The sequence below is a fragment of the Hippopotamus amphibius genome, chromosome 1 (assembly GCF_030028045.1).
Source record: "Hippopotamus amphibius kiboko isolate mHipAmp2 chromosome 1, mHipAmp2.hap2, whole genome shotgun sequence".
Taxonomy (NCBI): domain Eukaryota; kingdom Metazoa; phylum Chordata; class Mammalia; order Artiodactyla; family Hippopotamidae; genus Hippopotamus; species Hippopotamus amphibius.
The window spans coordinates 232,964,654-232,992,454 of NC_080186.1; the positions used below are offsets into that span (position 1 = coordinate 232,964,654).

Consider the following 27,801-nt stretch of genomic DNA (forward strand, 5'->3'; position numbering starts at 1 on the left):
TACAACAGACTTTTCTGTAATTACTTAAAAGTCTATATTTTCACTGTTAGCCAGTAGCCACGTGCAGCTATTAAGCACTTGAAATGCGGCTAGTGTGCCTGAAGAAATGAACTTTTAATTTTATATCACTTTAAAATTTAAATAGACATATGTAGCTAGTGACTACTGTACTGGACAGCAAAGATCTAGACTATAATATCATCTGATAAAGTCAGACTCTTTAATGTAAGAAATAAAATCTCAGTAGCATGACATATTCAAATGTCTTAAAACTGGTAAATTTATTTCCAACTCCTTTAAACCCTTAATTAATCTCCCACTCTCTAATCACTCAGGAACAAATGGGAAACTTTTCTTACCTATCATGAATACTTAGCGCTAAAAACAGAAGCACACATTTGCAAAAAAGAGAACAAGTGACTTTGGTACCCTATGGAAGATGTTTAGTGGAATAACAAGGTTGATTTCTCTGGATACTCTTAGTTTAAGTACCCTATGAAAAGTCCCTTTATGCAGAAAAAGCATGTTTTGAATAATCCTTTTAGAAAAGAGCCTTAAAAAAGCAAATCGGGGTCATGAAAGTGGACTGAAAATACTGATACAGAGATGTAATACTGTGGTATGTGAATACTGAAAATAAATACATAGCCCTAAAAATCTCTTCCTAAAGACAGAAAATTAACAATCCTGGATAATATCATCCCCACACTTAAAACAGGAGACAAAATTACTGATGCCACAAAGGCTTTCTTCCAGGAAAAAAATTATTTCATCATGACATGTACGAAACTAGATAAAAGCATTTATTGCATTTCTCTCACAGTGTAGTGAGATATAGGATATGGATTCTGGAATCAGATCCAGATTCTAAACCTAGTTCTATCACTTACTAGAGCTAACTTAGAGGTTTAAAATAAATTATATAATCTCACTAAGTTTGTTTTCCCAAGCATAAAATGGAAAATACTATTTATCTCCTATTTGGATTATTTTAAGATTTATATGAGAATGCATTCAAAGAATCTGATGGGGGCCTAATATATAAATGGTGCTATACTAAATGTATGTATCTTTATACCAGTCTCTCTCTTTCCCAAACAAAAAAAGAATTATTAATCAATCCCACAACTTTGTTATCCCTTTAGAGCCTACCTTTTCTTTACCTATGATATCCATCAGTCTCCCAGGAGTAGCACATAATATATTACAGCCTTGTACTATTTGTCGAATTGAATGCCCCAACTGGGTTCCCCCATATATAACAACAGCTCTTACACAAGTCCTATTAACAATAAAAATAAATGTCATTTCCTAGCTACTTGAAAATCAGCCGTTTGTTTCTAACAAGATGTAAAATGAAATCCATAAAGGAAAAGCTAAAACAGTCAACATTCTTTTAAAAAAGTTAAATTCTTCCCAGAAAGAAGCTGAAAAGCTGTGGGGGAAAAAAATATTTGCAACCTGTTTGATAAAGGGTTCTTCAAAAGCAATGATAACCACCACCAGCACTCACACAATAGGCCAAAAACATGAACAAATGGTTCATAAAAATACAAAGGTTGGCACTTCCCTGGTGGCACAGTGGTTAAGAAACCGCCTGCTAATGCAGGGGACATGGGGTTCCATCCCTGGTCCAGGAAGATCCCACTTGCAGCAGAGCAACTAAGCCCATGCACCACAACTACTGAGCCTGCGCTCTAGAGCCCGTGAGCCACAACTACTGAGTTCCCGTGCTGCCGTTACTGAAGCCTGCGCACCTAGAGCCTGTGCTCTGCAAAAACAGAGGCCACCGCAATGAGAAGTCTGTGCACCACAACATAGAGTAGTGTCCGCTCGCTGCCACTAGAGGGAGCCCACCTGCAGCAACAAAGACCCAATGCAGCCAAAATAAAAATAAACAAATAAAAATACCAAGATTTTTAAACACTTTAAGTTCAACATTACTTTTAAAAGCAAAACAAATGAAGACGAACAACATTTTCCTTCACGTGCCAATAACACCATGCTCGCCAGGGCGCAGGGAAACTGGCGCTCAGGTAGAGCAACTGATACAACCCCGTCACAATTTTAGTCTCTATTAAAATTTTAAAACTTTTCTTTTTCCCAATAAATTCACATCTAGGAATTTTCCCTTCAGACTTGTCCTCACGAATGGGTAAAGATGACTATACAATAATATTCACTACTAACATCATTTTCAGTATCAAAAGATTGAAAATTACATAATTGTCTAACAATAAAAGACTTAAAATTATAGCCCACCCATACAAAGGAATACTGAGCATTCAAAAAAGGAGTACAGGTGGTGCAGTGGTTAAGACTCTGCACTCCCAATGCAGGGGGCCTGGGTTCGATCCCCGGTCAGAGAAGTAGATCCCACATGCATGCCAGAACTAAAACAGTTCACATGCCACAACTAAGGAGCCCATGTGCTGCAACTAAGACCCGACACAACTAAATAATAAATTAATTTTAAAAAAAACAAAAAAGGAGTACAGTTCTAGAGTAAGCATTAGCTCCAAACACACCATTTTTAAAAAACAGGGTGACAACAAGCCTAATGTGCCCCATCTGTTGAGAGGAGAATTAAAGCACACACATGTGCACCAGCTATGTCTACAATAATTCACATAAAACTCCTAATAGTAAGTACACTCTAAAGATGAGAATTAAAGACAGACATTTAGATACTTTTCAGGGTTTTGCCACAAAAATATTCATTTTGTGCATATATATTATCTGAATTTATCATCCATGTGTCTTTGTTTTTGTAAAAATTGTTATCTTTTACTTGATTTAAAAGCCTGAAGAGCAACATAGTACATGGGGATCAGCAAGAAATAGACACTGGTATAAGCCATGTACACCTACTTTTTTCAAAAGATCTGTCAAGCCTGACATTAAAGGAATTTTAATAATTTGGTTTTTCTCCTCTCATTTTAAATACTGATTTAAACAAAATAAAAGCTCTCCTCTGTACACAAGAACTTTCTCTTCTATACAGAGAAAGCTCTAAAAATTATAAAGAGGGCTTCCCTGGTGGCACAGTGGTTAAGAGTCCACCTGCCAATGCAGGGGACATAGGGTCGAGCTGTAGGAATCTTCCCTGTGGGAAGATCCCACATACCATGGAGCAACTCAGCCCATGCGCGGCAACTACTGAGCCTCCGCTCTAGAGCCCATGAGCCACAACTACTGAACCCACGTGTCGCGACTACTGAAGCCTGCACACCTAGAGCCCGTGCTCCCCAACAAGAAAAGCCACAGCAATAAGAAGCCCACACACCGAAATGAAGAATAGCCCCTGCTCACTGCAACTAGAGAAAGCCCCTGCACAGCAACGAAGACCCAACGCAGCCAATAAATAAATAAACAGAATGCATATAGATCAACTTTAAAAAGAATTGTAAAGAAAAACTAATATCCCAATACATAAACTGGTAGATTACAAACAGATAATTCACAAAGGAAAATGTATAAAGCACTCAAAAGCTAGTTCAACCTCTCAATAACCACATAAATGAAAAAAAAAAAAAAAGAAGATACCTGTGGTGGTTTTAAAATATGTACACAAATTCTTCAATACTCCTTCCTTTAAATATAGATCCTAACTCCTTTCCCTTTGGGTGTGTGCAAGGCTGGCTTCACAGGTGTACAACCTGTGCAGTCATACAGGGTCCCAAGCTTTGAAGAGCCCTGAGCTTGGTTTAATGCTCTAATTGCTGCCTTAAAATTCATAGTTTAACAAAGGAATCTGCATTTTCATTTTGCACTAGTTCTAGCCAATTACACAGCCAGTCCCGAGTACAGGCAAGACTTACTGACTTGCTTAGTAACAAACAGAATATGGCAAAAGTGACTGTTTTATAAAAGTCACAGCAACCTCCTCCTTGCTCTTTCTCATTGACCATGCAATCTAAGGGAAGCCAGCTGTCATCTCCTAAGGACAATCAAGCATCCTTACAAAGAGATCCAGTCAAACCTTCAGATGACTGCAATCCTAGCTGACATCTTGTCTGTAACCTCATTAAGAGATCCCAAGTCAGAAACATCTAGCTAAACTGTTCCTCAACTCCTAACCCTCGGAAACGATAAGATAATTTCTCATTGTTTTGAGCAACTAGGTTTTAAGGTAAGCAACAACAGATACAATACCAAATACAATACCAAATACTGGCAAAGTGTATAGTGCAACTGGCATTCTCATATACTTCTGGTAGAATGCAAGCTTTAAAATAAGTCCATATTCTTTAACATTAAATTTATAAAAATCTACTCTAAGAAAATACTTAAAACATAAAAATAGAAAAAGTTTATACAGCAAACTGTTCACTAGAGCAAGAATTATTTTTATTTATAGCAGCTTCAAATTAGAAACAACCTAAATACATACACATGGACAAAATAGAGAAATGAAATACATACACATGGACAATCTTACAGTCATTAAAAATTAGGTCTGATTCTTAAATAAGCAGTTATCCATTTCATGAAGTTATGTGTAAAAGAACAGAAAATTATTAGGTACACCCTAAGTTCATTTTTTAAACATACATTTAAAAACTATCAGAAAACACACCAATATGTTCACTATTGTCTTATCTTTCTACTTCTATTATCATCTAATTTTTAATAACCGTGTTTCTTTTTAAAAATAAAGAGATTCTATAAACAAGATTATGAAAAAGTAAACTTCAATCAAGCAACACTAAATTACATGAGTGCATTCTTATTCATGCATTGAGTTCTTCCCAAAATAAGTAAGAAAATTCTCTAAAGAAAAACTTGTTTATCAGTGGCATTCCGGATGTACTTACCCAAAAGAAAATTTTCTGGCTTCCAAATAGATCTGATTGATCAATTCTCGAGTTGGTGCTACAATAATACACTCTGGTTCCTGCAGCTCTTTAAAACGACTGGCAGTTATACCGTCACGCATCATATGAGCCAAAATTGGCAAGAGAAAAGCTGCCTAGAAGTTAAATTGCGTAATTTACAAATGTATAGTGCATCATCCTTCTCCCTATGGCAACCTATTCCTTGTGTCTTTATATCCTTTAGCTTCTTCTTCCATCTTTTTGGTAAATTTAAGATGAGAAAGAGAAAGAATTTTATTTCAATGAGTTTTTAACATTTAGGTCTTCCTGCTCATATTATACAATATAAAATGTCTGATAAAGTTAATCTACCCTATGAAAATATCTTTTGTTCTTTTTTTAAAAAACACAGCCACAGAGTCTAAATAAATAAACAGTAACTTATTTTTACAGGTAATGTAGCATGCAGCATTTATTCTAAATGACTCCTTTTGGGGTAGAAATAAAATTATCAGAATGCATGACAAAAGTGGTCCACAAGCAGAGTAAAAACTGGGAAATCATTCATTTGGATTACTAAACATATCACCTTTATTAAAGTTACATGTGGCAAGAGAAACTCTGTGCTATAGTTTTCTCATCGAACAAATAAGACACTAAAATCTACCTCCAAAACCACATTTAAATCACACATCAGCTGCTATATTATACAACTCACTTATTTTCCCTTCAACTCTACTATGGAGGTTTTTTAAGACTAATATAGTATAAGCCAAGACACTATGATCCTGGAAATGACAGTTTTTAATATTCATCTCATGGAACCTATTTAACAGACAAATACCACAGTTTAGTCCTAAGACCAACCTGGTCCCATCAGAGTTCTTTTAGAATTAGCATAACCTGAGGTCACGTCACACTAAGGACCAGGTACACTATGTACAGCTATTTCTCATTCTCCTGACTCCAAAACTCTATCAGCTATATTACATAAATTATTTTTTCCCTTTCTCTGTGTCTTATAATCTTTGGTGCTTTGACCCTCAACTATTTTGTTTTAGATAATATGTCCCACAGAAAGAGCCGAACAAACTGAAGAGATTAAAAATCTATGAACTACTCCAGAAATAGTTCAGAATTCTTTCTTCAGAAGTACACAAACCTCAACAAAACCAGAAATTGGGAAAAAAAAAAAACATGAATATTTATGACAGGTCACTGAAATCATCTACTTGGGAAGAACCAAAGTTCAAAAAGTAACAGTTTCAATATGGGGCAGAATACATGCAGGAAAGTGACTTACGGTCTTTCCAGACCCTGTCTGAGCACAAGCCATCAAATCTCTTCCTCCTAGTATTATAGGAATACTGTATTTTTGCACAGGAGTAAGCTTAGTATAACCAGCTTTAGCAATGTTGCTATTCAGTGTCTGACAAAGATTAGCTTCTTCGAAAGTCTAAAAAAAAGCAGGGGGCAGTGATTAAATTCCATATATCATATACAGGTCATTCCATAAACATATTCCATTTTAATTAGTTTCAAGTTGTTAATTTCACTTTTTATACTACATTAACCTTACAAATACGCCCCACACTCAAAAGTAATATCCAGAACTTGTCTGTTATTATTTGATAGAATTAAGGAATATTCCCTATAGACAGTGGTTCTAAAAACTTTTTTCTGCCCCCTTAAAACCTGTGAGATACAAATAACTCTAATCAGTAAAAAAATGGTTCATTATCAACAGGGGACTCTGGGCTCCTCCACTCCTTAGAAATCCACTCCCCTGAGACACAGTTTCTCACACACTTAGGAAACAGAAATGTTGACTCTCTAGGAAAAGTATCCTTTTTAGTAAATTTAAATAAAGTTCTCATCCTGGTTTGGGGAGGTGGGGAGAATATATAGTACCCTCCCTTTCAACATAGCAATTAATTCTAATGTAGACAGTAGACATGGTCCTAAATTTCCAACCTAAGACATTAGAGACTAAGGATGAAATTTTTGTATTCTTTAATATCAGCTTAAACAAATGTACCAATTTTTAAAAACAAAGTTTGCTACACAGACATTACAGAAACAATTATTACACTGACCAGAATTGCTGGTGGTGCATCATGTCCAGATACTTCTACAAGAATAGTATCATATTTGTCAAAGTTTATGCCTGTCTGATAATGTGCAAAGATGGAATCCTCATCCTCAGGCGGAGGAGGTGGTATGTAGGTCACTTTTGGTCCTTAGAATTTAAATAAAAGAAAATTTACATGACAAGGACTAGAATAAAAATAAGAGGGAAAACAGACAAAAACTGACAAACTCAAATTTTAAATACTGTAGAAATTCCCAATGTTTACCAGTAAAGTTTTCACTTCAAATTTTAAAAAGTTACCTCTGCTTTTAAATAGTCTGCATTTGTATTAAAACGCAATATACATCCACGTGGATCACACAAAAATTGATATACCTTGAGTGTCACCACTTTCTCCTCCTTCAGCTTCTGACTTCCAAGAATCTTAAAAGGAATCAAACCAAAAAAAGATAAATGTTTTTAAAAGCCGAGGCGTAAAAGAATGCTCACTATAAAAATCAAATACCTTATCTAAAGTAAAACTTACTCTTTCCAGAGCCTGTAATTACTTCTTCATTTAAACCTTTGTAACCACCTATTAAAGAAATTCACAGTGACAGTCAAGATACAAGGCTGTATACATCTTTATTTTCATTGCTTGTCTTCAAAGAGAAAAAGTTCTAAAAATGGATAAAGTCCCTTCGCACAAATAATACTTGAGATAATTAAGATAAATAGAACCCTGAACATTTTGTTTCCTTAGCATTCAAAATGCTGATTTTATGCAGACTGCACTGTTACAACACATTAGTATTTTTTGTTTAAACTGTTATGTCTCTTTCCTAATCCCTATATTCCTTAGTAAAGGAATATATTTTTTAAAAGGAACTAAAAATCCATCTTTTCTGAGATGTCCCCACCACAACCCACAGGTTCTATGATTTGCTAGGACTCAAAATAAAGTCATAACCATGGCTGTTACATAGAAAGCCATGACTTATTACATAGAAAGGAGAGAGGGCAAAATCAGCAAAGGAATAAGGTTTATGGGGAAAAGTCCAGAGAAAACCAGGCACATGCTTTCAAGAGTCTCTCCCACAGGTGTCACAACACATTGTGACAGGGACAAGGACAGGACAATTGTGACAATACGTTGGAAATGCTGTTTACCAGAGAAGCCCATTAGATATTCAATACCCAGGATTCTTATGAGGAGCTGATAATGCAGGTACCTTCTGACCGGCATGTACCAAACACCCAGAAGAACAGCAGGTATGCAGCGTAAACCCCACTGCTGCACAAACCGTTTAGGCACAGTGAGCCACTCATACCAGTTAAGAGTAGTGACAACCCTCCTTAAACCCAAGTTCTCAGAAGCCAAATAAGGGCCAACCTTGTAAGCAGGACTTTCAAAGAACAGCAGTCAGGCCTGCCATGTTAACACTTTTCTACACACTATCTTTCTGATTTTTAGACACAAAGTCATCTATTGTGCCACTTTCAGGTACTATCACAAAAAAAGAATAAGGACTGCATTAGATTTGAAAGGCTAACTAGATATTTTTATATGTGAGCTAATTTTCTTGTCCTGTATGTCCACAGCTCTTGAAATCCTTTTTCAAAGAAGATCTCAGCATGTGTAGAAGGTATCGTTTAGCTATTAATAATCTTTTTCTATAGTGAAGAATCCAAGAATCTGAAGGAGGGAAGTGGAGACTAATAATGATAACTGAGAATTTTTCAGAGACATCAAACAAGCTTTATTGTTTTATTAGTCTGGAAAACATTTTAACTTTTATATGACATTTAAATATTTTTAACTCTGAAAATTTTTTTCATCGTATAAAATCATCTACACTGAACTTTCTTTATCCCCTATATCAAGCCAAATAACTCTCATAAGAAAAAACATTATTTTAATATAAGAACTTGTACATATAGACTACATCTCAATCTTTAACATTTGCATGGTATCTCCCATTTTATGGTTATATTATTTATTAAACAGTTGTTTACTGATGAATTTTTAGGTGATTTTCACTTTTTACTTATTATAAGTGAAGCTTCAGTGAACACCCTTTTACATGTATTGAGCAAATACACCAACAGCATGTAATTCCTATAATGGAATTGCTGTATTAAAAGAGTAGTAGTAAACAACTCCCCAAAACTGGCTGTGCAAATGTATACTCCTCAAAGTGTATAAAAGCAGCAACAGTTAGCTTTAACTTCAAAAATTAAACTTGGATTACAGTAATTTTAACCATTTCCAGATAAACCAGACAAGAACTCACCTCGTCCACTTCCACTTCTGGTTTGATAAGTGTCACCATTACCTGTAAGGCATTGTTTTACAGAGTATTTAGAGAAAACACAGCTCCTCCTCAAGTACATAAACCATAGAGCTATTTGTTTTCAAATACTGAGTAATTACTCAGGATTCCTAGTCCCTTAATCTACCCATCTCTTAATTCTATAAACCATTTTCTCATTTTTTTAGGGCAGGCTTAGGTTCACAGAAAAATTAAGCAGAAAGTACAGAGATTTCCCAGATACCTCCTGTCCCCACACCTGCATAGCCTTCCCCCCCAATCATCAACATCCCCCACCAGAGAGGTGATTTGTTATGACTGATGAACCTACACTGACACATCATAATCACCCAAAATCCATCATTTACATTACAGTTCACTCCTGGTATTGTACACTCTTTATGTTTGGACAAATGTTTAATGGCATGTCTCCACCATTACAGTATCATACAAAGTAACTTCACTGCCCTAAAAATCCTCAATGGTCTCCTATTCCTCCCTTCCCCCAACCCCTAGCAATCACTGGTTTTTTTTTTTTCACCCTTTTTCTTATAGTTTTACCTTTTCCAGAATGTCACATAGTTGGAATCATACAGTATGCAGCCTTTTCAGATTGGCTTCTCTCACTTAGTAATACACATTGAAGTTTCCTCCATATCTTTGCATGGCTTGATAGCTCATTTCTCTTTAGTATCACAGTTTATCCACATTTAAACATTTTTCGTCAATAACTATGTTCCTTTTTTTTCTACCAATTATATTCCTTTTTTTTCACTTTCTCCTCAAGTCCCCTAACTCAGAATCCTTTCTTTGAAACTAAAGCAAACTTCATGTTCCTTCTTCCAATTAAAAGTATAATTTATATCTCAAATTAACTGGTAGATAAGCGAGAAGAAATAATTCACGGAGCACAAATTTTATAAGGGAGGCAAAACTGTCCATGTATTTTTGCCTACAAATCTAAAAAGCAAAGAACACCATGAGCCAATCTAGTACACTTAAACATATATATTAGGTATACTAATCCTAGAGCAAATGTGAATGATTAATATTCAGTAATAAATTATTTCTCACCTGCACCACTTAATGCTGATCTTCTAGAACCAAAAATGCCACCAGTGCGCTGGGTACCCTCATCTTGTTCATATTCACTATCTAGATTTTCAGATAATAAATTTAGATTATGTTACTTTTAAGAAGCTTTTAAATCATGCAGTAAAGATTAAAAAAAAATCAATTTATGGTGTCAGAAGTTAAAAAGATGCAGGATAAAATAATTTAAATTTAACAGGAGTCACAGTATTTTTCTAAGCACACAAAAGGATTTCTCCACAAATTATTTCCTTCAATTACAGATTACTTCCTCAAAATTTTTATGTTATTAAAATTATTTTACAAAACTAGTTAGGGCCAATATTATGCCAAAATATGATATAAACAAAAGTTAAACCACCTCTGAAAAGTAGCACTGTTACTGCCTCCAGAAACTTCACATTACATCATCTCACTGCTTATTCTCCAGAAGAACAGCCCTTGAACCCACTATTCCCAAATCAAACTTCATCAGTCCTGAACAGCGACCCTTCAGATCCCTTCACTTTTTTAAAAGTGGCAATTCACTAACCCGCCACACATCTATTAAATCATTATTACAATTTACGTTTTTAGCTTCCACTATTCCGTCCTCCTCTTTTAAGAGACACACGCATTCCAACAGTGACGTCAGAAGACAATACCTTAGAACCAAGGAATGACGACTGGAAGAATTTAGGTAGAAAGCCACATTGGTGTAAGAAAAGGTACAATGGGAGCAGAGCCATAGAGAAGGCCACCTATTTGTAAGGTTAGCCACCTTTATCAAAGCTCTAAAACACTTCAAAGTATGTAATATTAAAGAACGGAGTCACACAAATTGCTAAAGATTCATATATTCCCACCTAACCTGTAAGAAATTACGTGTCTAAAAAATATTTTATACAATATAAATGCTTATGTACCAGCCACTATGCTACACTATTCTCATATAATCATAACAACTTTATGTGATAAGCATTTTTTATCATTTCTTTCTTAATAAATGAACATACTATTTGTAATCCACTACTAACTTGGACTTCCTAGACCAAATCCTCCACGGCAACCTCGGAAACTACCTCTTCCACCTCTTCTGGACGACCCTGAAGCTTCTGAATTATTTCCATCTTGATAACCTATAAATTAAAACACACACACAAAAACAACACAAAACAACAAGGAAATCTTGGGAACATGGTGACCAAGTTAATTTAAGCCTTGCATAATTCAATGACTTTAATATTTTAAGCCATTAACAGATAGTTACTAAAGAGAAATTCTGTATTTGACCTATAAATGTTCAACTTTATTAGTATAAATAGATATAGCTACAATTTTTAAAAAACCCACTACTTGCTTTGGGAATGAAAACTAAAAATGACTAAAAGAAAAAAGTGACAGTTGTAAAACACTAAAAGTTTCCACAACTGCACTGTTAACAGGATTTCCACAATCCACAGAAAGATTACCTAGGCTTACATTTGTTCCCCATAGGAAATATTAAACATCTTACTCAGAGCACAGACATAGAGATACATATGAAGTCTGATCTCCTTTATGAGCAATGCATTTTTAATTGAACTGAATACCAAAAAATCAGTAGAAACAATTCAAGTAAAATTTGATCCCACCTAGGGCAGAATGAGATCAACTCAGAACCAAAATGCCAAGTCGGTGGGAAATAAAAAATTAAAATTATTTAGTTTATGAATTTGTAACCATTTACACCTAAAGAAACTGATTAATAAAGGTTAAAAATTCTACATATGCTATATATATATTTTTTTTTTAGTAGTAGAGAGGGATTTATTTTTATTTATTTTTCCCCAACTTTATTGAGGTCTGATTGACGAATGAAAATTGTATACATTAGGGTGTACAACATTTTTATCTATGTAAACACTGTAAAATGATTACCACAACCAAGCCAATTAACATATAAATCACATCACATAGTTAACACCTTCCCTTTGTTGTGAGAATGCTTGAGATCTACTCTCAGCAAATTTTAAGTATATAATAGATAATTATTAACTATAGTAAACATTCTGTTTATTGTCATCTTGTAATTGAAATTTTGTACCCTTTGACTAGGATCTCCCCTTTACCCCACCCCAGCCCTTAGTAACAAGTATTCTATTCTCTGTAACTCTGTTACTTCTTTTTTTAGATTCCACATATGAGTGAGATTATGCAGTATTTGTCTTTCTGTGTCTGGCTTGTTTCCGCCTAGGATAATCTCCTCAAGGATCACCCATGTTGTCACAAATTGCAGGATTTCCTTCCTTTTAAAGCTGAATAATATTCTATAATATGTATATCACATTTTCTTCATCTAGTCATATGGTGGTGAACCTAGGTTACTTCCATATCTTGGCTTGTGACTAGTGCTATAATGAACACGGGAGTGTAGATACTCTTAGAAATAATGATTTTTATTTCTTTTAGCTATATGTCCAGAAATGGGATTGCTGGATCATATGGTAGTTCTATTTTTAATTTTTTTGAGGTACCTCAATACTGTTTTTCATAATAACTAACATTTTATACTCTTGTCACATATGATATTTCTTGATACTGGATTACATGTATTTTTTAAGCCTGTTTATAAAATGAGGCAGAAAGTAGATTCCATAGTTATGCACCTATTACCTAAACCTTAAACAGCACGCTTCAATCTAGGAAAAATCTATTAACAAGTATACCCACTTTCGTATTATAAATTATTTACTTGTGCCTTTTAAGAAATCTTATCAGGGTTTACCTCTTTTCAAGAAAAAGTTTATCTTTTTGTTTTTCTTTTAAGAAATCTTGTCAGGATTTACCTCTTTTCAAGAAAGTTTATCTTTGTTTTCTTTTTTAGAATAAAGTTAATTTTGTGTGTGTGTAAATAAAAATATATTTAAAATATACACATAAACTTAAAGCACAATAAAGTGAAAAACCTATGGACCCACCACCCAGTTTAAAACTAAAATGTTCCCAATACAGTACTTCTGCAGCTTACATATGTCTTTGCCCTATCATGTTTCCCTCCTTCCCCCTGAGAATCTCCTCCCACCTAAACAATATCCTGAATATTTCCTTGCTCTTATTTTATTAACTATGCACATATCATTATGTACCATATTTTGGTTTTGAGCTTTATATGACTCATACAGAATATGTATTTTTTGTCTTGCTTCTTTTATACACAGTTTTTGTTGATGTATGAAACTGTATTTTCTTCACTTTTACTGCTGAATAAACACTTCATTGTTTCTATTTCATTTGTGTATATCATCTTTTTTCCATCCTTCTACTGAGTTTTCTTCTTTCTTTTTTAAATTACTTAAGCTAAACACTTAGCTCATTATTTTCTAATGGATGAATTTAAGACTATATAATTTCCTCTAAAAGCTAGCTGCTTTAGCTGTAACCCATAAGTTATTTTGTTTGTTTTTTGTTTTTGACAGCTTTTAAGTTTATGCCTGTGGGTCTTATTATTTTATTTTACTTTATTCTACTCTGTTTTATACTATTTTACAACTGCAAATAGGATCTCTTCCCTAAATCTTCTAACAGCATTTGTGTGGAAAGCTGTTAATTTCCATATGCTAATTTCACAATCTGACACTGTATGAAATTACTTTCAATGGCTGATAATCCAAGAACTCTTTTGGATTTTACAAATATATAATCAAATCATATTTTGTGCTTTCTCCTCAAGGTCTTATGTCTTCAACAACTTTTTCCTATCTGATTGCATTGGCCTTCCGCACACCATTAAGTAGAAATGGAGATGGTGGCTATAGCAGGCACTGATGATGCCCCTCTTGGACCCCCTTCATGAGGCCAGTACACTGTCCCCAGTGACTGGTTGCTCACATTTGCATACTGATTTGGAGAACTTCCCTCGACCAATGGGAGTGGCCTCCATGGAATGCCTGGGAGGTGGTGTCCACACCATGGGGCAGTTTGCAGCCATGACAGCATGATGGACACACAACCCATAAGTTTTGATATGTTCTGTTTTTATCACCATTCTATTCTAAATATTTCATTATTTCCATATGAATATTTGCTTTATATATTTTAAGAATATGTTGTTAGATTCAAACCATGTTCAGAACTATAATATATCTGCTTTAGAGTCTATTTTGTCTATTTCTTCTATACCAGCTTTGTTTAATATTGCAGACATTTTTTCTCTTTATTTTCAACTCTGCACTGAAATGTTTACATATATTAGAATTGCTGATATATGGATTTTTATTCCTATCATCTTATTTTGTGTTTTCTCTTCAGTGAGTTTTTTCAATGCTTTTTGTTCTCCTTTCTGGCCTTCTGTTAGATCTCCCCAAAGGCTATATTTTATTTTATGTTTTTACTGACATCTCTTTATTTCACCATGAATATTTAAGAAATATTAAAATTATTTTCAACCTAGTCTTCTTCCTACAAAGTCCTCTCCTCCTTCTACTGTATTTCCTCCACTAGTAGGTTATCTTATTTTTTCTGATTACTCTTCAATTTTACCATATTTAAGAAATCTTTAGTTTCAATCTATTCTCCTTCCTATATAGCTGGCAAAGAACTTAAGTCTTTTCATTTGTTAATATTTTAGTTTTTTCTTATTTCTAAAACCTCTAAATGAATAATCATTATTATTACTAGCTTATGCAGTCAATACTTTTCTGATTTTACCAACATGCTTGCCAATTTAAAAATTTTTATTTTTTATTTTGGCTCATCATTGCTTCCCACTCCTTTCTGCCAAAATTTAGTTTCCTTCTTACTAATACATATGACTTAGCAGTTCTTTCCTCAATGGCCTTAAAGTATTAAATGTCATCTTTGTCTGAAATGATATTATTCCTGACACCCAAATTATCTGAATACAGCAGTCTGGGTTCAGAGTTATCTTCCCTCAGCATTCTGAATTCTACTATATTCTGACCTCTGCTGTTACTGAAAAAAAAAAAAAAAGATTTCTACTGTCTATTGTTCTTTTCCAGGTGGATCCGTCTTTTTTCTATAGTGGTTTTAAAAGGTTTTTTATCTCTGTAATATTTTAATTTCAATACATGCATAAGGGTGTAAATTTGCTTTTATTCAGTTTGCTCAAGACTCTTGTACCTCGTTCACGCTGGAAAAGCCTCATCTATTATCTTTGAACAGTCTCCTTTCCTTCCTTTCATTTTTTTCTATTCTCTCTTCAGGAGATATTTACACGTTTTGGAATAACAGGGCTTCTTATTCTATATTTCATACCTGCTAACAGCTTTCATGCTTTCCATTCTCAAATTTAGAGAACTTCTTCAGATCTATCTTTGGATTCATTTATTCTATTCATCTGTGTTTAATCTGTTTAATCCATCATGGGTTTTTTTTTTTTTTAATTTTATTTATTTTTTTTGGGGGGTACACCAAGTTCAATCATCTGTTTTTATACACATATCCCCGTATTCCCTCCCTCCCTCGACTGCCCCCCACCCTCGCCATCCCAGTCCTCTAAGGCATCATCCATCCTCGAGTTGCATCATGTTTTTAATAACTATTCTTTTCTGTAAATTCGATTCCATTCCTTTTCAAATCTACCTTCCCTGATGAACCAACAACTACATAATGCCTCAGTACCTCTGGTATCTATAGGTTAATGATTCCATACACAACAGAAACTCAAACATTTAAATGAACAAGCTCTTCTTTTCTCATAGTTGATACCAATTCCAAGTTATATAAGGAATCTAATAACTACAGATGAAAAGAACACAAATGTTACATAGAATTAAAAGTCTGCATGACCTTCCTGTTTGAAGGTAGGGGTAGTAACTTCACTACATGGTCTCAAAAATAATTATCTTTGTCAAAAATATAATAAATAGGTTAAAATGTAAAACACCATAAAAGTTAAAATGAATGAAATAGATCTACACTTTCAATATGTAAGTCTTTTAAAATGTTGAATAGAGAAGTCACAAAAAGACAGGTATAATATTAAACTTGTACAAAAATATGCATAGGAAGTATATACACCAATGTCAAGATAAGTTAACTCTGGGAAAGTGAAGATGTAAAATCTAAAGGGAAGATGGGTCCTCCAACAACTCTATAAATTTTTTCTATATTTGAAGCAAATATGATAAAATGATCCTGTTAAATCCAGCTGGTAATATATAGGTTTTTGTATAACAGAGTCTTCTGTGCTTTTGTGAGTTATTAAAATATTTCAAAATTCACCACCTAAAATGTCACTTTTCATAATATAATAACAACATATTTTTAAAGGTAACCTAAGTCCTTCCCATAAGGTATGTTCTGCATTTCATAAGGGAGAGCTGACAATTTCTTGCAGTTCTTGAAGATGTTTAGTAACAATCTTCAGAAAGAAATGAACTTATAAATAAACTTTGGTAACAGAACATGAACAACTCTGTCATTTAAAAAAACTACTTATCATAAGTTTAGTGAGGTTACTGAACCTTCAATATACAAAGTTAATTGTATTTCTACACACTAGCAAACAAAATGAAAATTATTAAATGATATATATCACTGATATCAGTGAAAATGGTAAAGTAAGGGACTCCAAATTCTGCCACTCCAAAGAAGAAAAAAAATGGACAAAATTGTCAGAATTAACATTTTCCAAACTGAAAATTAAACAAGGACTTGCATCAACCCCTGGAACATTTTTTTTTAAAGTTTGATTCTCAGTAAGAGCAGTAGTTTTGTGGCATATTTTAACTTACCCCAGTCCCATCCCCTCACAAGTCCACTTCTAGACATACACCCAAAAAAATGCAAAACCAGTGACTCAGATAACTGTAAACGAATGTTCATAGAAGCTTATTCGCAATAGCAAAAAGTAATAAGAAACCCAAGTGTACATACACAGATAAACAGATTTTAAAAAGTACACATACAATGGAATAGTAGTATTCAGCCTTAAAAAAGAATGTAGTTCTGAAACATGCAACAACATGAACACCGAAAATTTTAGGCTAAGTGAATTAAGCCAAACACAAAAGGGAAAATATTGTATGATTCCACTTGCATGAAATATCTAGAACAGACAAATTCATAAAGAACACAGAACAGAGGGTACCAGAGACTGAGAAGAAGAAGGTATGGGGAGTTATTGCTTGATGGATGTAAGTCTCTGCATGGCTGATGAAGAGTTTTGGAAACAGTGGTGACAGCAGTGCAGTACTGCAGAAGTACCCAATGCCACTGAATTATACACATATAGTTAAAATGACAAATTTTATGTTAAGAGTTACTCTACCATAATAAAAAAGCAAAAAATCCCCCAAATTTAATATTAATCTACACATCTAAGACGCTTAATAAACTGCAAGTTGGATAAATTTAAAGAGATAGACCTACACATGTCAATATAAAACATGAACAAATGGTGCTGGGACAACTGATTATTCACACACTAAAGAATTAAGTTGGACCCCTATCTCACACCATATACAAAAATGAACTCAAATGGATCAAAAGCGTAAATGTAAGAGTAGAGTAAAAACTATAAAATTTTTAGAAGAAAACAGGTGAAAATCTGCATGACCTTGGAACAGGCAAAGGTTTTCTAGATAAGACATCAGGAGCACAAGCAACAAAAGAAAAAATATTGGATTGCATCAAAATTTAAAACTCTTGTGCTTCAAAGGACACCATCAAGAAAGTGAAAAAATGACCCACAGAAAAGGAGAAAATATTTGCAAATCATATATCTGTTAACACTTGTATCAAGAATATATAAAGAGTTCTCAAAACAAGAAGATAAATAACTCTGTTTTTTAAATGGGCACAGGAGGTGAATAGACATTTCCCCAAAGAATATATACAAATGGCCAATACACACATGAAAATCTGCTTAACATCATAGTCGTTAGGAAATCCAAAGCAAAACCACAATGAAACAAGGATATGTTGTACAACACAGGGAATATAGCCAATATTTTATAACTATAAATGGAGTATAATCTTTAAAAATTATGAATCACTATGCTGTACACCTATAACATAATATTGTACATCAGCTATATCAACTACTGAATTTATAATTCAATGATAAAAAAATCATAATTAAATACCACTTTACATCCATTAGAATGGCTACAATCAAAAAGACAAACAGTAACAACTGTCGCCAAAAGAAATATACTAGAATGCTCATAGCAGCAGTTTCAAAACAGCCCAAAAGTGCAAGAAATCCAAATATCCATCATTAGCAAAACAGTACAACAGAAGAGCAATGACGATGATCTACAACTGCAACCAACAATAAGAATTAATCTCACAACTACATTAAAAGGAAGCCAGACAGAAAAGAGTACATACTGTATGATTCCATTTATATTAAGTACAAAATTAAAAAAAAAAGTCTATGCTGCTAGAAGTCAGAATAGAGATTAACTGGGGGAGGGGTGTTAATGACTAAAAACGAGCATGAAAGGGGCTTTCGAGGAGCTAGTAATTTCTATTCCTTGATGTGGATGCTTGTAAAAACACAGAACCCAGGTGTATTGTTACTGAAAAATCACTTAGCTATATACATTTATGCTATAAGCACCTGGCTGTTGCTATATCATGTCACACTTCAACATAAACTTAGTTATGTTTACATACACACGTATATTTACTGAGTGACCACCATGTGCAAATTTCGTACCCTCGAATGTATACAACGAAGAAAAGAGCAATCAGGGGCACCCTGAGAAACGACTGTTCCTGCCAGTCACCCTACGTTAGTCAGTAATCCAGGATCAAGCACACAGAGCTGCAACTGGCTTCTGACTGCTTCACTTAAATATAAATTAAACTGATTTAAAGAAAATTTAATAGAAAGAAAGACAGTCACCGTTCTGCAGAAAACCAAAAATTTTAAAATCACGGCTATGTTTTAGGAACATTAGTGTCAAAACTACTTATTAAAGCGGGGAGGGGAGCAATGTTTGAAAAACAAAAGAGGAATCTTTTTCCTTAGCTAAATTTCCTCCCTATCATTGCATGGCCCCCTGCAATTGTCATAAAAAGACTCAACTTACAAGACAAATGAGCCATCCCTCATTCACCACCAAATTCCTCTCCACCTCACAACTCAACCAAGGCTATCCTGAAATCTACATCAAGTTTCAGCTTCATGAGGAGGGCCTGCTATTTAATGATCTATTCAATGAGCCAAACATCTAATAGGCAAGGGAAAAGGATATCCCCAAGTTGCAGCAAAAACAATGATGTATCTGATTACTATTCAGTTCCAAAAACTAAATTCTTTTATCATAAATATATTTACACACCTGTAGCAATTTTATAAGTTCCCTGTGGTTTTTTTGTGGGTTTTGTTGTTGCTATTTTAACATGTCTGACTACAATTAATCCAGAATTGAGCATGATGATTTTTATACCATCACACCTCCATTTCATTAGAGACAGGATTAGCAGAGTATGGTAGGGTACTGCTAGACTTGAACAAAAATTAATCTACAATTTCTTCCTTCCTCCATATCTCCAATGATCCTACTCAGAGACAAAGACATCCCAGTTCATCTATATTGTGACTGACCAAGATTCACACAGTCTCCCTTTTGTACTTCATAGCACACTCTGAGGTCTTAGGAAAAACAAATCCAGTAACATTAGAAAGCAGAAGGAGGGACACCTACTGAATATTAGCTCAAATATTAATAGCATAAAACATATGCCAAAGCATTTTTCTTTAAAGGTTTTCACCACCAGAATTTTTCTTTCTTTCAGCTCTTCCAAAATCAGTTTTTCAGTTTAGTAGCTCTGTCTTAAGTACAAATTGTTCCAAAATGTGGTCCTTACCGCCTCTCTTGGAAAACCCTCTGTTCCGTGTTTGATTATCTTCACAGTCATTACTAGACTCTTGAATAAAAATTTAACATGTGAATAGCATCTAAGTAATTACTTTAGTATTTATATTAATGTAGTATCTAAAGAATAGCACTGTCACAAGAGAAATTAGTAAGAAAAAATAAATATCTTAGTAAGTTAAAATGAACATTTTAATTTTTAAAATAATTGTAACAACAGAAATACAAAAACATTTTTCAGTCAGTTCCCAAATCAAATCACCTAATATATCTAAATATTAAATGTTAAGTATATAAATTGTCAGGTTCTGAGCACAACAAAAAATAAGAATTTTATAAATGTCAGTTTAACTAGAAACAGTTTTTGAATACCTAAACAAGTAGTCAAGGGAATCTCAGAAATGCATGACTATTCTTTTTATAATATCATTATTTCTGTACCTTGCCTTTCTTAATAAACCTGAGACATTAACTTTTTTTTAGTATATGCAAACTTTCCCTCATGCATCCTAATGGAAGAATTTGGGGATATCCTGGCTTTCTGTTTTTAGTGACATTATCAAGTAACATTACCAGGGTTTCTAAATAGTGATATGAGGATCACTACACTGAAGGCTGCCTAAAAATCAGAATTAGAAAGTTGGTTAAAAATAAATTAACAGACCCCACCACCAGAGATGTTTATTTTGAAAATGCAGAGTGACAGCGAGGAATGAATAATTTTTCTAAATTAAAAAATTATATATTATTAATATAAATTTTAAAAATAACTTAAGCTTTCTAGAAGATGCCAATAAAGCTATGTTTGGGAAATACCAAGATGGTTGCAAGGGATCTGTGTGCATATCACTAACATTTAGTACCTGATAACTTTAGGTTCCAGCAATGACACAAATGGCTAAACAGATTAGAAGCTATCAGTTAAGTTTCCATGCAAAAGTACTAATCTACTCAATTAATACTGTTTTATAATAAACAATAACCCAGAGCTCTTGTTGCAGGCTCCTATCTGAGCTGATATCAACAACTGACAAACATCAAGACAACTTTCTCAGAAGCAAGATGTAATATGACGGGGAGCTGAACAGGAAAGAAAGAATTTTGGAAAGATTCTTGGAATAATAATTCTAGAATAATGATGATGTTAGTTAACATTTATTGCCATCTACGAAAAAACTCATGAATCAATTTGGGACCTGATAAGAGAAAGAGGTCTCATATAATCTTTGGCTAACTGTTCTCCTAAAACAAGCCCATAGTTATTTTGACTACGCTGGGAATTAAAATAGACTGATGACATTAGGAGAAGTTGGGTGAAGGGTACGATTACATTAAAAGATGAAGGGCAAAGGAAACCCTCTGTACTATTTTTGAAACTTCTTTTGAGTCAAATGATTTCAAAATAAAAAGTTATTAACAAAAGAAATAATCACTGTAGAGTTAGAAAATACAGCCAAGCACAAACAAAAATGAGATAATAATCCCAAGATTAGTTATAATCTATTAATTATATAAAAATAATACTAATAACAACACACAGAATTTAGTATCTGTCCGGCACTGTTCTAAATGAATTCTATTTTAACTTTCTAAGTCCTCACAAAAACTTTATGAGGTGGGTATTATCCTCAATTTATAAACAGAGAAAAAGAAATACACAGAAGTTAAACAAGTTTTTAAAGATAATACAACTGACCAGGAGGAGGAGGATCTGAATGTTTGAGCTCCTCATCGCTACACTACACCAGCTAGGGTACATGAGATTGCAGGGAAAGTAACCACAGAACACTCTATACATCTGTGTGCGGAGAGAAAGCTTCTATCATGATAGCAAAACCTGCTCCTGGGCTTGCCACCAACCATGAAAGAATTTTTTAGTAATACATACAATTCCTTAGTTTAGGGGAACTAAAAATGAGAACAGAAGAAAGTAAATCAATCAAAGAGAAGAAAGTATACCGTTTTGGAGGAAAGATGTTCTCTCAAGTGCTGTGAGAAATTGGAAATTGTGCTCAAAAGCGCTCTGGCTCACCAGTAAAGAGTCAACTGGGGAGGAATGTCTTTGATGAGTAGAAATGATCTTGAATACTAATTAAAAGTCGGAAAATTAGGACAAGGAGAAATGGAAAAGAATAAAAATGGTGATTTTTTTTTCTTCTCTCAAACATTAGCTCTATGTTACATATGTTTTAATTAGAACAGGACAGGAGAAAAAGCAGACAGAGGCAGGGAGAATGAGACTGACACCAGTTTAGGTAGGCAGTCTTAACTGATATATTAAAACCCCACCATGTTCCAATAGGGTTTTAAGGTGATCAGGTCTAGGCTTGGTTTTGATTTTGAGAATTACAGTTAAGATTAAATCTCAAATATTTAACGAAGATAGATGATATTTATTGTTTACCATGAGTGTGCCTGGTAATAAGCTTCACGCTTTTACACACATTCTCATTTAGTGTGCCTAATAAGCTATAAATCAATGGTCTCCATTCCAGAACAGGTAATCGTGGCTCTGAGAAATTAAGCAATTTGCTCACTGTCATTCAACTAGTAGGCAGCAGAGCAGGGACATGAAATACAGTCTGGAATTCCAAAGTGTATTATGTTATAAAGATTTCACAGATCAGTGGTTACCGAACAAAAGAGGCATCAGAGTCACCAGGGATGCTTTACAGGTTCCAGGGCCTCACCCAAATCTACTCAATCAGGTTCTCCTAGGAAAGTATTGTTAATTATTGTAGTCTATCTTCTGGTAACATTACTCTATTCTCACCATTCTCTGTATTCCTCCAAACCAGAGTGTCATACTTCTGACAGAAATGTCTTTGCTTTCAGCAGTGATCCAGTCTCACGAATCTTCTTCCACTGTTAATACTTATTTGGGTCTGAATAAGGACCTACATGTCTCAAACTGTATTTATATATGAAAGTGGAATTTTTATTCTTGACCTCCTCTTTTTACTATCCTCTTTCTCTTAAGGAAACACAGCATTCAAAAACTGCACTTTATAGATTAATTAAGGGAGGTAACAATGGGCCAAATCAGGATGCCTGAATTCTTGGTTAAGGCTCTGGCTATAGATAGCTACTTTACAAAACTGGGTTTAAATAAATTAGAACTGGAACAGAGTAAGATACTTAATCTTAGTTTTTCTTTAGCATGTACTCTAGACACTAAATTCTTAAGTCACTACAAAAAACATTGAACTCACCTCTCCAGAAACCAGAGCTATCACCTTCTTCAAGCTTGTTATTTGAAAAACCTACCAAAAATATAAAATTTAACTTGCAAATTTCTGAAAACAACAATTACCTATACCTCTGTAGAAGAAAGAAAGAGAGAAGAAGAAAGAGAAACAAAGAAACACACTTTACAGGGACTCCTAGTTATGTTGCCCCTTTAAAAATACTATAAAACATATAAAACTATATATAAATAGTGAATGAGAATTCATACACATTGTATGACAACTTCTGCCTTGTGTCAGTTTATTAAGATTAAAATACCTACCAGCCAATCTTATACTACTTCAAATGTCATATATTCCTCTATATGTACATGGGTGTTTGTGTATCACTATAACTATGTACTTTCTATTCAAAATACCAAAAATTATTAAATTTTATAAATTAACTTGTAATCTCTTCATCTGCTGGAGGACAATACAACCAAATTATAATCCAGTATTCAATAATTTTTCCCTTCTCAATAATAAGGAAATTCTGCCAACTTCTTTATGAGTGTAAAATTTTTAAAGAACAATTTTTCATCAAGCTCTTTCAAAATTTTCATTTACTAAAACCTTGTGTTTAGATTTATGCATCTCTGGAACCTATAGATGTATCTCTAAAATTCATTTTAAAAGCATCAATATTATTTCATCAGTAATATGAATATTTCAATATGAATATTTCATAAAATTTTAATATTTCATAAATCAGTAATATTTCATAAAATTTTAAAAATTTGAGTCTTAATAAAATGATCTTTACTGAAGAGATACTCAGGGAATAATGAGACTTAAAATTAAATGTCAATAGGGACTTCCCTGGTGGCGCAGTGGTTAAGAATCCACCTGCCAATGCAGGGGACATGGGTTCAATCCCTGGTCCAGAAGATTCCATATGCCACGGAGCAACTAAGCCCACGTGCCACAACTACTAAGCCTGAGTGCTAGAGCCCATGAGCCACAACTACTGGGCCCATGTGCCACAACTATTGAAGCCCACATGCCTAGAGCCCACACTCCGCAACAAGAGAAGCCACTGCACTGAGAAGCCCATGCACTGCAACAAAGAGTAGCCTCTGCTCACCACAACTAGAGAAAGCCAGCCAAAATAAATACATAAATTTATAAAAAAAAAAAAACTGTCAATATGCAATGCCTATCAATCAGTATCTAACCTAAGTAATAAAGTACATTAAATTATGGCTTTGGTACCACAGAGACCAATCAATTATTGTTTGACAGATGTTAAATTTATATGCAAAATGTCTACATATCAAGTCATTTAACATCTCAGGTTCAACAAAATCTAATGTCCCTTCCAGCATTAAACTCCATGGAAATTTAATACATAATTAGCATATAAAAAAGTAAGTACCCCATGGCCTCGATATATGATTGAATGACACTTTTTCCTTGAGCAGATACGTAACTTCAAAATAAAGAGAATCCCTACAAAGAGTATATATCACAAAATTTAGATTTTTGAGTTATTTTATTCATTTAAGTATTTGCAATCTTTAAAGCTGGTTCAGAAAAGGATTACATTCTACTGCCCTCTACAATTGCCCCTTCCCCTCCATACACCTCTCCCAGAGAAGTCAAGTGCTGGGTCTCCAAAATGCTTGAGAAAGTCTTCCACCTACACACTACTGGTCTTGATCTTAAACTCTACCCCAAGTTCTACTTTACAGTTTTCAAAGTTTTTATGGAAAAAAATGTAATTTCAAAGCTTCTACTGGTTCTTTGCTCAAGTGAAGATGGAGACTCAGGTTCACCTTTGGAAGTATAAGATAGATGTCTTGTTTGCATGAGCAGGGCAAGGAAGTCATGAGTACACACGAAAAGAACTGGGGTTCACCTGTGGGGTAAATCAACTTGAAGAGATGCTGCAGCAAGAAGCAAGGCTATTAAAAAGAAAACAAAAACAGAATAGCAGACACACCCAAAGCAGCATAAACTGCTGCTCTAAACCATGACTAGGAAAGTGAAAGCACTCCCTTGTGATTTCCATAAATTCTTGGGAAAGGCACATACCTTCTATGTATACCAAAGGAAAACAGAACTCAAAGACTATAAAACTTGGGGTCACTTAAGTTTGATTGTAAGATATAAGCAGGTTACCTCTGTTTCCAAAACTCTTTCCAACTCCAAAACTACCCAATGTGGATGTATTCTCTCTCTTATTAGACTCGCCAGGATCTGGAAAAGTTCAGATAGAGTTAAAACTCAACATATAAAACATATAAAACTCAAGCGTGTCATCATTAAGTAGGAATTAAATGAACATGTAGGGTAAGGGAACTTCCAAGGTCAGGGAAAGAGTAGTACAGGAACTTACAAAGATAAAATATACCTATAACTTCTTTTTAAAAAAACTCTTAAATTACACCAAAGTAAAAACAAATATACTATTGGTGAAATACTGCTGTCTACTAGTTGTTATTTTACTAGTGACCTTTCATCAAGAAATTCAACTCTGATTTTCTATAAATTGAAACCTCACCCTGATAGCTATTTACATTATACCCCTACGTGAAAGTCGTTGCTACTGAAAATTTTACACTCTTGTCCCGTATTTAATTATTCTATTTATTATTTACTCATTTTTCTAGTACTTAAATCGCTCTCAATCTTTCCAATTTTTTAAATTAAAATTAGGAAGGGACTATATAATAAAGAAAAAAATGCTATGAATACCACTCCCCTTTATCTCCCACCCCTCCATAGTATTTCCTCATATCAGCCTTCTTAGCTTTATCTCCCACTACACAACTCTGAACACCCAACATTTTAATTCAAAAAACAACTTCCCATACTTCACATCGTGAACTTTTAACATTTTCTACCTTCCTACATGCTGTTTCTTCAGCATGATATTCCCTGCTTCCCTATTTTAACTAGCAAAATTCTTTTCACTCTTCAAAAGCCTGGTTCAAAATTGCCACCTCTTCTGTGAAGTCCTCCTTCAGTCTTCCAGCCATAATCAATCCTTCAGTCACATTCCCACAGGATACTACGTGTATCTCCTTTTTAGCAATGTTTCTTTCTATGTGTTTATCTACAACTAAATTAAGAATTCTGAGGGCAGAGTTGCTATGGGAAGCAGCATAGTTATTGAAAACAAAAACTTAGAACAGACATCCAAAACGTCACAAACTGCCACTTCAAACTATCATTGGGATAACTATCATTATCTTGTGATCCTCATAGACTGTCTTACCTATACCTGTAATATCCTAATACAGAGGAGTTAAAGGATCTGTGAAACTCCTAATGCCACATGCAAAATTGCATATGGCAACTCTCAGTATTTTCATTAGATTCTAAAGAAGTGTGTGATTCAGGAAGTTAAGGCTTTTTAGACCATACTTCACAGAAGATAAAAAGCTAATCAATATATATGTTAAGCAATTAAGAGTCAATTTCAAAACCATGTGACTAGATATGCAAGTTCTGAGAAAAAATATCACAGAGACTGAAACCAACTAAAATGTTAAATGAATCATTCAGGAAAGAGGCTATGTTCATGAGTCTTCTATGAATTTCCAGGATTGGATGTAGTACTAAAGATAACTTTTTTTTATTTTAATTTTTTTAATTGGCGTATAGTTGATTTACAATGTTGTACTAGTTTCAGGTATAGAGCAAAGTTACACATATACATATATTCATTCTTTTTCAGATTCTTTTCAAAGTATTAACATCACAAAGAATTTTGATCAGAAATTTAATGTATTTCAACCTACAACATGCAGAATTAACAATTTATAGCAGTCTCTCTCAGTGATGGCTTTCTCATTTAAAAGGCTTTTATTCAACAATGTTTAGAGGTCTGCATCAAAAAGTATCATAATCCATTCTAAATTAGGGTTTTAAAATGTATCTAAATATTAAATAATTCCCTGAGTATAATATTAAGGTATTTGTTATTTCTAATCTTAGTAGTAGGCAAACAAAACCCACACTTGAACCTCTTAGCACAACTACATGCTCCAAATCATCAATGCCTCTTACTTAATATGCAGGCTTAAAAAATAAAATGTATATATGCATATTTAACAAATAAATTATTTCCATTAGTAGCAGATACATGTCAAAACATAAAATTCACATTTATGTTAACTGTATCTAAAAAAATTAAGTTTTCCAAACAGCAAATGAAATACCACACATCAAGCTGGGACAAAGTGAAAGACTAGTATTGACATTTATACACTACCAAATGTAAAACAGGTAGCTAGTGGGAAGCAAGTGCCTAACACAGGGAGATCAACTTGAAGACTGCTGATGACCTAGGGGGTGGGATAGGGAGGGAAGAGAGGGAGGCTCAAGAGGGAAAGGTTACAGGGATATAAGTATAAATACAGCTGATTCGCTTTGTTGTACAGCGGAAACTGGAACAAAGTGTAAAGCTATTATACTCCAAGAAAGATCAAAAATAAATAAATAAATAAATAAATAAATAAA

The 27,801-nt window shown here is 33.9% G+C and overlaps 1 protein-coding gene across 1 annotated transcript in view; it reads right to left on the reverse strand.

Moving 5' to 3' along the window:
• Positions 1-27,801, reverse strand: part of DDX4 (DEAD-box helicase 4) — a 67,435-nt gene that overhangs the window by 14,836 nt on the left and 24,798 nt on the right. Inside the window, exons 4-15 of the mRNA XM_057700722.1 lie at positions 25,456-25,533; positions 23,317-23,367; positions 20,097-20,156; positions 11,309-11,410; positions 10,275-10,355; positions 9,183-9,224; positions 7,436-7,483; positions 7,285-7,332; positions 6,914-7,056; positions 6,121-6,273; positions 4,818-4,972; positions 1,153-1,282 (exon numbers count right to left, since the gene is read on the reverse strand). Coding sequence (XP_057556705.1) covers positions 1,153-1,282; positions 4,818-4,972; positions 6,121-6,273; positions 6,914-7,056; positions 7,285-7,332; positions 7,436-7,483; positions 9,183-9,224; positions 10,275-10,355; positions 11,309-11,410; positions 20,097-20,156; positions 23,317-23,367; positions 25,456-25,533 — 1,091 coding nt within the window. The remainder of the gene's footprint in view (positions 1-1,152; positions 1,283-4,817; positions 4,973-6,120; positions 6,274-6,913; positions 7,057-7,284; positions 7,333-7,435; positions 7,484-9,182; positions 9,225-10,274; positions 10,356-11,308; positions 11,411-20,096; positions 20,157-23,316; positions 23,368-25,455; positions 25,534-27,801) is intronic.